General features: G+C 34.2%; 1 protein-coding gene across 2 annotated transcripts; it reads left to right on the forward strand.

Annotated features, from left to right (window-relative positions):
* Positions 1–372: 372 nt before the first annotated feature.
* On the forward strand, positions 373–11,589 carry LOC146534113 (uncharacterized). 2 transcript variants are annotated; one of them, XM_085194572.1, is made up of 10 exons: positions 373–1,040; positions 1,584–2,967; positions 3,930–4,148; positions 4,736–4,899; positions 5,272–5,431; positions 5,841–6,055; positions 7,977–8,077; positions 8,617–8,727; positions 9,169–9,323; positions 9,840–11,589. In XM_085194572.1, exons 1-10 carry the CDS (start codon positions 685–687, stop codon positions 10,302–10,304), a joined length of 3,330 nt encoding a protein of 1,109 aa, XP_085050698.1. In that variant the 5' UTR covers positions 373–684; the 3' UTR covers positions 10,305–11,589. The 2 variants fall into 2 exon arrangements, with proteins under 2 accessions (XP_085050698.1, XP_085050699.1); XM_085194573.1 differs by having other exon boundaries at positions 374–1,040; positions 5,841–6,034.
* Positions 11,590–11,871: the final 282 nt, after the last annotated feature.

Raw genomic sequence — 11,871 nt, forward strand, 5'->3', positions numbered from 1 at the left:
TAAACAATACTCTATTACACATAAAAAATGTCTATAAGTAAATGAGACCACGTGAAATAATTTTTAAATATTAAACCATACGTGTAAAAATTGTTAATATTGTACATAATTAAAGCAATTTGAACAATGTTTTTATTTATTAAAATTATTTCAATTCTTTCGTTTGTGTTGCATAGGTATTGACCTATGCAACACAATGAATGAGATAGGTGCGTGGAATGAAATTTTGCATTAACAGATTATTATTTTTTTGTCTATACTCACTATATTTTATAAATATTTTATAGAATAACTAAAATATGCATATTTTCTTTATACGTTTTAATGACGTGTTTATTTGATTAATTTTGATTAATGTTGATGAATTTTGATGTTGTTGTTCAAAAACATTCAAAATAAATAATAATTTACCGATTTAACTTGCGTATCTTATACCTGTTGTCAATATTTGTTGACAGTACAGAGCACTCTTTACTCTTTAGTCTACAATTTGTTTGCTGGTTCATAAAATTAAGAATTGACAATTGAGCGTTCTTTTTATCTTTACCGTATAGTATAGTTTGCTATTTTTATTGTTTTGGAAAGTGCATTTTCTCCTCGTAAACACCACTATTACAAAGCTAATCATTTAAATATTTATTTTTGCAACCCGTGCTAGATTTTTAACTAGATCAATAGTAAGAAATGGTATCCGACGAGTCGGATGATGAACCTCTATCTAATTTGGCAGCCAAGAAAAAGTCCGGGGAGTATGAATATGAGCCGCCAAGTAGTAGTGATGAAGAACCTAAAAAAAAGAAGAAGAAAAAAGAACTGCCGGCAAAAAAATTAGGAGTGACAATAAAATTAAATCGAAAATTAAACTCCTTGGTCGGCCCCGCTGTAATAGAGAGACCGTCCGATGTTTGGCTTTATTTGAAAGATCTGAATCCGACCGGACCTTATAGTTGCTTACTGTGTACAGATTGGTTTATAAATAGATCTAAAATGATTTTACATTATGCATTAAATCATAAGAAAGATTTTTGTGGTATTTGCAGGTATGTATATAGATGATAATAGTTTTAAATCGTAATTAGTAAAAAAAGAGCTTTACACTGTATCCCACACACAGCAGAGTACGCAGAGGGAAGCTAATTTTAAGACACCCTGTGCCCCACTTTCTGTCAAATCCTGGAGGCATTGTGACCGAACCCACAACCAGTTGCATTTGCAGTCACACTTTGTGCCACTGTGTCACTGTGGCCTCAATTGTAAGTAGTAGGATATAAAATTATTATTTTAAAAGCCAGAAGTTAATTGCTTATCATTCTTATATGAATTTTGGGAAATCTTAGTACTCTCTTAAATTGCTCAAAAGAAGCCTTTGTTATAAAGAGATGAAACTTATTAATAAATAATAATTAAACTTTTATAGACAATCTCTCTAAAAAATATATAATCTCTTAGATATGTGTATAACAGTGATGAACAGAGATTTACATTGTATATAGATTTTATTGTTTTTATACAATGTTTTGAAAATGTAGAATTTAAATAAAAGTAATTTATATTTATTTGTTAATATTCACTTAATTTTGCAGATATTTTGTACCAGACAGGAGTGCATGGTTTGAACATGAGAAGTTTCATTCACCATGGCCGTGTTCACAATGTGTGGAAACCTTCTCCACTGATGTTCAGTTACGTTTCCATCTCAGCTCTATTCATAACTTAGTTCACTGCCGCCTCTGCCACTTTAGGGTGACAGCTGATGATGATTACAGTTCTCATTTATTCCAAAAACACAATGTTACCAATGCTGCTTGCCAAAACGATGAACAGTTTTGGCAAGTAGATTATGAAGGAGATGATAAGTTTATGTGTTCACTTTGTTCAAAGCCAGATTTACTGTGCTCAACTTTTTTTGCACATTACATGGGCTTCCATCATTTCACATTGAAATGTTTGACTCATCTTATAGCTGGGAAGAATACATCATTCTTAGTGGAAGGTGCTGATGTTACTGATCGTTTTGTCAATGAACAGCTAAAGGGTCATGTAAGACTTGGTTATGTAGACTTGACACCAAAGACTGACACACCAAAAATTGTAAAAGAAAATATTGTACCAATTGAAATTGTTCTGCCTGAAGTTAAACAAGAAATTGTAAGTGACCATGAAGAGCAGAATAATGTGCCACCTTTGACACCTGCGCCGTCACTTACGCCTGCACCTATACCTGCACCTACCCTTCCACCTACACTTCCACTTACACCTGCACCTGTTATCATGCCCAGTGATGACAATGCACCAAAAGATGACAATATACCTAAAGATGAAAACATAGCAAAAGATGAGAACAGCCAAAGCAGTGACAGTATATTAACCTATAAAGGGAGTGAAGACTATGACGTGACAGTCACAGAAATGATTGTTATAGAAAGATCTTACTTTGACTATGTCAACCAATTGCTAGCTAGTGTAAATGAGGATGTAGTACCACAGCTTTCTCATATCGACTATGACAAACTTAAATCGGATATGTTAAACAATGTGTCATGTCCTTTATGTACAACTAAATTGGAGACAGTACAATCATTTTCCACTCATATGAATAAAGTTCATAGTGTGAAAACTGTGCCTTTATATTCCTGTAGAGTTTGTGCAACATTTTTTGACACATACAACGAACTGGCGAATCATACAGCGTGTGAATTCGCTGATTTTGATGATTTATGGATATGTCAATTTTGTGACAAAGAATTTGATAATCGTGAATCAACAAGAGAGCATTTAACGGAACATTGGACGTATTTAGACTATGAGAACTGCTTTAGCCCCCACATTGGATTCAAATGTAAATATTGTTCCACATTGTTTTGGAATGAGAATGATAGGGAAACTCATCAATTGAGGGTTCACTTCCATAAATATAAAGAACATTTTTATAAGTGTGACACTTGCGCTAAAACTTTTGGTGATAAGGTTAGTAAATTATTTAATTGATCATAACAAGACAAAGGTTAGTTAGAATTTTGTAATATAATATATATATTTTATGTTATGTGCTTTTTTAAATAAATTAATTAAAGAATTAAATCAAATCAATCAGCTTCACGCTGTATTCCGCACAGAACCTAGTGTTAAGTATGATACTCCGTGTCAAAGTGGGGACTTTCTGCCGAATTCTGGAGGTATTGCCTGTTGAGTGACAAAACTCAATGCTGCGCTTTGCCTCGACACCTGAGCGAAGATATGGAAATATAAACAAATAAATATTTCACTTCCTCAAGTGGGGATCGAACTCACAACCGTCGTGATACACCCTTGTGCCGCTGCACCACGACGGCCTAAATAAGATATAAAAATTTGAGCATCTAATGGCACACTCTAGCTAAATTATCATTCTTAGCAATATTCTTTGGAGAGATGGTAACAACAAAAATAAAATAAAATATGCATGTAAAAATTTCAATGGAGCTCGATAAGAATTTATAGCTTAATTGGCTGCAGCGTCTAGACGGTTTCCAAGAGTCGCGAGTTTAAGTGCTATTGCTATTTGCAAAATATTTTTCTTTTTGAAACTTTGTATATATGTATACTTCCCATGTTTATGTATGCTATGTTTATTTCCCATTGGAGAAATTTAAATATTTAATATCTTAATTTCTTCGCTCTGGTGTCGAGGCAAAGTGCGGCATTAAGTTCCGCCACTCAACACACAATGTGCCTAGTTTCCTAACATTAGGTTCCCACACAGAACCAACACACAGCAACACAGGTTGCTGTGTGTGGGATGCAGTGTGACCCAAAAAATTTTTTAAATAATATGGAAAAGATCAACTGTTAACTAACTTGTTGGCTCTTCTTAATAGTCTTCCGATCCTGTCAGTCTATTTTGATAAAAAATAAAATAAATAAATTTATCGCTTATAACTGAATTCCAGGTATGGTACATACATCATTATCTGGAAAAACACTGTGAGGACGATGACAAAGCGTTCCTCGTCAAATGTTGTCTTTGCTGTAGTGTTCTCGAGAGTGTAGAAGAAATGAGAAGTCATTTTGCATCAAATCATGCTGAAGTACGGAAGATGTACTGTTCCCTTGAGCCTTGTATGTACAAACCGCTGAGTCATAGGAAGTCCTTTAAGTTACATGTTAAGGTGAGTTGATATATTAAGATTATTGGTATTGTTGTTTTTTGTAGTTTTTTATATTTTGTAATTTAGATCATTAGAGTATTGGGCAGTTTGTTTAGGTTTGAGCTTTATTTGAGGGATTTTTTTTTTAATGGTTGATAAAATATACTATTGGGCTTCATCATTCAGTAATTAGTGAAGTATTATATTTTTTACCAACATTTGAATGTTTCAAATAAACATAAAAATTTGCAGTGTAGTGTAGTGAGCCAAATAAGGCCTCTATGCCTTTGATCCAGCTACCTTAAGTTCAAATTCTGTTTTACAAGAATTAATATTCATAATAATATATGTATGGTGTCAAGTTTCAAGCTCGGCAAATTCCCAAAATATCTTTGTGAATTATTTAATTTTCACTATCATAAAAAATATTCTAATATATATCAAAATTACGCAATGCCTCCAGAATTCGGCGGAAAGTAGAGAACCGAGAGTCTTAACATTAGGTTCATTCTTCCTATTCTGCTGTTGTTTGCGGCATACAGCGTGAAGATGATTTAATTTAATTTACTTAATATCATAAAAAATATTTAATATTCCTAATTTTCAAGATGGTACACGGGGCACCAAAACCCGAGAAAGTCGTCCATTGCAACGTCTGCCAGCGTGAGTTCCAAAGTGCGCGCGCGTGCTCCACCCACATGGCCCAAATACATGGCCCTGGCAAGTTTAAGTGTAAACTTTGTAAGGAAGTTCTGCAGACACTCGATGAAAGGTATGTGGGTTTTTTGTATTGCTTGAAAGTATGTATTGTTTTTTTTTAGTTTAACACTATCCTACATGTGCCTGCAGGTAAGACAGAGAGGGGACGCTAGTGGTAGAGCACACCTCTTCCTCATTTTTCAGCCAATTTTTTGCGATTTTTTCGAGTTTCTTTTTGTGGTGGAAATTAACGCCGCATTTTGTCTTTTAACTAGAGCAAAGGAATGAAAACATTTAAAATATATCCTGATTGAGAATTCACGCCACAACTGTTTTGTTTATTTGTTTGTTTTATTTATTAATAATAACTTTATTTTTTATATTCTTTTATTGGAAACTAATAATAGTAATAGATTTTAATTCTTCTTATTACTAATAATTCCAGAAAACTCCACTACCTCCTCTGTCATCCAGGTCGACATCCGTTTGAGTGTGTGGATTGCGGCAAATCGTTCCAGTATAAGTCCTCACTATATATGCACAGACAGGACCACCAGCCCAACAAACAGACATACACTTGCAGTTATTGTGCTAAGACATTTGCGGTTAGTTGATTTTTATTTTATTATATTTTTTGTCCTCTATTGTTTACCAAAACTGTTTAACTGATACCAAATGGGCTTTGGATGAAATGTTTTGTTCTTTGATGGATTTTTTATAAATATTTTTAAATGTTTATCTGTCTTTTTCTCAAAATTATTTTAAAACAAAAGGGGCACAGATGTGTGTTTAAAATAAAAAGAATTAATACTTCTTAATGTGTATAAAATTATTTGACTTAAGTTTTTTTATGCCACATGTAGGCAGAGGGAGGGAAATTAACAAAACGTCTTGCTTCTTTACCAGAGCAAGGAAATGAAAATATTTAATAATAAATATATACCAAACCCACAACCGTCACATATACAGTCACACTCGTAGTAACTCTAAATGAGGTCATTTGTCGGGCCACAGAAGAAGGACTCGTATCGCGAGCACGTCCAAATCCACGAGGGTCCGCGCCACGCGTGCTCCTACTGCCCCATGCGCTTCGTGCAGCGCTCCAACATGCTGCGCCACGAGCGGCGGCACACCGGCGAGCGGCCCTACCGCTGTGCCCACTGTCCTCGCGCCTTCGCCGATAAGGGCGCCTGCACCGCGCACACCAGGTACCACCACCCCGATCCGCAGTTAGTATTGGCTCACGCCTCTTTGTACCGTCGTGCGGTCCACTTGCACTTGTGGGGAACTATTGTTTGCTATTCATCAATCCGGCAAGCGGCCTGAGCTTAAAGACTTACGGAGGGATTCTTCAGCATGAGAGGTGATAGAACCCTCCTGGGGTAGTTTTTCTCTAAGTACCGCCGTCATATTCCAGAGAGGGGTGGGGATTGAGCGCTGGAGCCCGGCATACCTATTACGAAAGGCAGTGGCATAAAGCCACTACTTAACGCCGGTTTTAAATCCCGGGTGTGGTAATGATCCGGTCGACTTTGTTCATGCGTGTTGCCATCGCTGGCGACGTGACTCCCACACGTTAAAGAACAACGTTGAATATCTCCACTTTTCCTACATAATATATAGGAAACTGGACGGAAAATGGACAATTTAGTGTCTTAATCTGCCTATCTTATTATATAAGGAATATAGAAAAAAGTTTAATAAATCTAAATATTACAAATAATAGTTCCCTTCAAATGAGAGGTTGTTAAGATGTGAAGGGATGAGAATTAATTTAATTAATGAAGGTTTTGTATTGATGATAAAACTTAATATCCAAATTGTTTTAGCTTATTTTCATGTAAATACGAATAAATTGATTTTGTATATAATCTAATAATGATGTAGTTTTACGAAAAAATTGATTCAACTCTTCGATTATACTTATACTTTCAATATACTTGTTAAAATGTCAATACGCAATTTGTAATTAACCTTTGTCAAAATTACAATTTTGTGAAATCCTTCATCCATTCATGGCTTAATAAGGTGTCGATATCGATACTTATTGTAATACTTTTAAAACAACTGTTGGAATTTCTATCTTACATATATACGTATATTTAAGTATTTTAATTAAAGTGTATTTATTTAAGTATTTTAATATAAGTTATTATGTATTTGTCAAGTTTTGATACTTTTTCTTGAATCGATATCGATATCAGCTAAAGAATAAATACCGAGTATAAAAAAATATATTAAATTATATTCGAAATAATGTATGTCCGGTGCACAGGCATTTTTGGAATTTGAATGTAACTCAATCCCATCTAGCGTTTCAATGAGTAAAATCGGTTGTCAGCTTTATATTTTAATATTGTAATATTTCTCAATATGAGGTGTTGTGACACGGGCACAAGCGTGCGACTGTAAACGCGACAGGCTGGTTCGATTCACACTCGAGGAAATGAAATATTTGATAATATTTTAATTTCTGTGGTATGGAGATAAAACGCGGAGTTGTGTTCCGCCACTCAACCTCAACACGTAACGCTTGGGACGGAGTGTCTTAACACACTAGGTTTCCAGGTTCCCTTTCCCTACCTATGTACAGGTTGGGAGGTATGTCATGGCCGCGTTGAGGTTAGGTTTTCTGCACTTTTGCGCCTTGTACACTAAGGAGAAAAATAATCACCAGCCTGGCCATCTACAACTAACTTCAGGTCGCGACTCACCGAATGTGCTGTAGATAATTTAATATATTTTTTTAAATATTTTATATTTACTTATAGTAATTACGTGTTTAATCGGTCTGGTTATAACTAACCTGCGGTCGGTATTGGGTCTTATCAATAAGCATGAAAATAAAGTAAAATAAATGTATATACCGCTTTTTTTTCTGTTCAGTATTATTTAGGCAGAATATAAAAAATATTAAGAAGCGTATAATGAACATGTTGACGTAGCTCTATCAATCTAAGCCACGTCTAGAACGTATGGCTTGATTAAAATAGATAATTTGTATTAATAATTAAATTATATTTATGATTTGTTATGATTGATATACATATTTTTTTAATTAAATTTATATTAATATTATATAATATGATTTTTATGATTGACTTTTATTAATATATATGTTTGTAGATCCTAGTTGTCCCTCTGTTACAGAACGCACTCTAAGGACAGGAGTTACGCCTGTCTGTACTGTGGACAGACGTTTGTACAGAAGTCGAAGCTAACATATCATATTAGAAAACATACTGGAGAAAGTGAGTATTGTAATTATTTAAAACATTTTAGGAAAATTGAAAATGTTATTTACAATATTATTTCTAAATGTGCATGTGTCGTGGTGCAGCTGTGCAGCGTCTATCGGACTGTAAGAGATTTAGGGTTTATACCACTGGTGGTATGAATTATTTTCATTTCCTTACTGTGGTAACACAAAAAAATGGTGTTGTATTTCGCCTCACACACATTGCCTTTACAGGGTGGAAGCGTTAGCACTCCTTTTACGAGAACAGCATTCTCGTAGGGTAAAATATTTCAAACTCATACCTAAAGAAATTCCAATTTCCAAGAGACCTCAACGTAAAATTAAGTAAAAAAAACGTAGGATTTCTTTTCATTTCCTGATGTATTTTGTGTGACGCAGTTACGCATAGATACCGATAACGTAAACACATGCTACGACGAAAGTGCTGCTAAAGGTTAAACAACTTTGAACTTCGCCGCCAATACCTACGACTGGATTTCGGAATGATTCGTGCGTGTGTCCTTAACAAATGGCGTTTTTCCATCCATCCAGACCTAGAAGCGTGTCCAGTGTGCTCCAAGCTCTTCACAAGTGCGTGTTCCCTACGCGAGCACATGAAAACACATCTGACGAAGAGACAAATAGTCAAATGTCCGTTGTGCGGTAAGATAGCTTCTTTTCTTATTTTTTTTTGTATAGTTGATAAATAAAAGCTTTTTTTTAGCGTCACGTAGCGGGATTTGAACCCGCGCTTCTTAGAAACCGTCCAAGCAATCTGACCAACTAACCCATACGTTCTCATCGGCCAACGTCGAAATTCTTATATGCTTGTTACAATCCATTGTTGCTAAATATTGAACGTAGCTTACGTTCAATATTTTTATATGTTATCTAAGAAATATTTTTCTTACTTAGGTGTGAAATAACACTTTTAAAATGTAAAAAATAAAAAAATAAACATTCAATCACAAAACAATTGTATCGACATCACATTGTCTCCGCCTATGCATCCTTCTCTTAACCTAAATGCCATATAACCTAAAATTATTAATTTGTACCATACATATTATATGAGTAACCTAAAATGATCCATTCGTTCCGCAGACAAGGGGTACGCGGACGAGCGCTACATGCTTCGCCACTTACGGACGTCGCACACTCGCTCGCAGTTCAGCTGCCCCATTTGTACGAAGCTGCTGACCAGCGCCGCCGGGCTGCGGCACCACGTCATCACGCACAGCCCTTTGAATACTTTCAGAGTAAGTGGATATATTTATATAGCAGGGTGGGCAGAGGGAACCTAGTGTTTAGATACTCTGTTCCCCACAGTGGCGTAGTGAGGTGGGGGCAAGGGGGGGGCATCATGCCCCGGGCGCCGCTCATAAAGGGGCGCCAAATCCGCGAAACTATTAAAACATAGATATGAAATTATACTGTGTTTGCCTGGGGGGCGCTGTAAAAGTATTTTGCCCCGGGCGCGAGTTAAGCTCGCTACGCCACTGGTTCCCTATTTCGTGGAATTCTGGAGCGTTGAGAGGTGGAAGTAAATTCCTCGACGCCAGAGCGAAGAAATAAAAATATAAAATATCATTACTTCAATAGTAATCAAAACTATAATTTGTCGTGGTTACAGTCGGTTCAACCCTCGCGGTTGTGACCCTAAGCCAAGACTGGTCTGGAAGTGTGCATATTCACCTCCTCAAGCTTTATTTTTCGAAAAAACAAGGACAAAGAATTTTATACCAAATACTAATAAATTTCGTTCAAATCCACAGTGCAAATGCTGTCCAAAATCTTACGCAGTGAAACGTACGATCATCAAACATCTGCGTAAACGCCACGGCCTCAAAGGCGGGGATTTGAACCTGAAGGACTTTTACACGCGCCTAGAGCCAAGAGAGTGTCAACTCAAATTAGACGAAACCACAATGACAACCATATTCGGACCCCCGAAGAAACCCGCACCAGAAGTATTAATTGCTGACTTTGTAACATTCTCCAAGAAAATCTCCTTCGCGCAAAACATAGAGAATAATAATACTGATGACACAGAAGATGATAATGAAGCTAATGATGGCAAAGAGAGTGATAATGATCATGAGCATGATGGTGGTAGCAACAGTGAAACGGAAGAACAAATGCCGCGAATCAAACAGGAAGTAGTTAGTGGAGATGAACTAGAGCCCACTGACTTTGTTAGTGTCAAGATTGAGCCCATGGAGGATGATAATGTTGATTAGTTCTTGTATTGATTTTTAAAATTAGAAATGTACACCACATTGGTAGTGTGGTGTGGTGTTGGTAATGATTGTTTAATGTATTGAAATTTGTATTATGCTAGCAATGGTTGTGGGTTCGAATCACACTTGGAGATTCATTTTTATTTATTATGTGTGTGTCTTCAGTCTGGATAAATGAAAAACTAAAACTTAGTATTGACATAGAATATGAATGAGTTATTAATGATTTTGGAAATGAAATTTTGGAAAACTATAGAGATTAAAAATAGATATAAAATTGATAGTAATAGAATAGATTTTAAAACAACATTTATGGAATTGACTTTTAAGGAACATTTGATTCGGGTAAAAGCAAAAAATTTTTATCTCAAGCAAATATTATCAGACTATTATCGATTAAACACCGGAATATATATATATATATACATACATATATACATAATCCTATTTATATTTTATTTATTCACTTTGCATATTGCTGTATTTGCTTCTAAATGATTCATTTGACAGATCAATTTCCAGATTATTATTTCTTCATATATTATATCATAGTAATTATAATAAATTGCATTGTTAGAAATACATTGATATATATATATTATAGATGTTACAATAAAATTAAATATGAAATTATGAATAATATATTTTTTCTTTTTTGTTATTTGCCATCTTGACTTACTACTTGTACTTTTATATTTTATTTTCATTTCATTGAATGTATTATGTCCACATTGTAAACATATTAATGAATAAAAAATACATATAAAATGGCAGAGTTGTTCCCATTTTAGGTAATTTATTGTTAAGTAAACCAAGTTATTAAAAGTTAAACTATTAAACATTGTCTAATAGTATTTTCACTCAAATTGTGCGATAACCGAAATACCAATAATCAAATTGTGTCTTAGTTTTATATGCAAAAAATTGTTTAAATTAAGTTTAAAATAAGTTTTCTTATAATACTATATTAGGGTAAGTTTTATGGGTAGTTTCTTATATACACAGACATTAAAATATTAATATTGTTATTTAGCCAATTTAGTAGAAATAAACATAACATTATAAAAGCACTTAATTTAGATTATTATTTGATATTTTTAATTTTTTCTTATAAGAGATTAATGATTTATTATATTAATCGTAATTGTAATATTAGCATTAGATATTTTCATATAAGATTAAGATTAAAAAATCTTATTAGTGGAATGCTTTTTTAAATTATTCATTTGTCAGTGGTGGTTGATATAGGCACAAAGAGTATGAATAAAGACACTTCTAGTTAAAAGGATTTTTTATTGCCGTTTTCTAATATACATTTTTTACCGTTTATAAAGATTCATGATAATGTTTATATTTAGAATTATTTTAAATCAAAATAAACTTGCTTTTGCTGTTCTATATCAATTTTATTACAGTAATGAATGAAAAATGTTTTCTCATATATTTTCCATGTTTTGTACATGGAAGATATACTAAACTAGACGACGACTACCTAAACTAGCGATAAATGATAGTTTTCTTATATATATAGAGTAGACAATTTTTAATTCGTCTCTATTTCTCATCT

The sequence above is a fragment of the Heliconius melpomene genome, chromosome 12 (assembly GCF_056956725.1).
Source record: "Heliconius melpomene rosina isolate 202511_hmr_F chromosome 12, ASM5695672v1, whole genome shotgun sequence".
Taxonomy (NCBI): Eukaryota; Metazoa; Arthropoda; class Insecta; order Lepidoptera; family Nymphalidae; genus Heliconius; species Heliconius melpomene.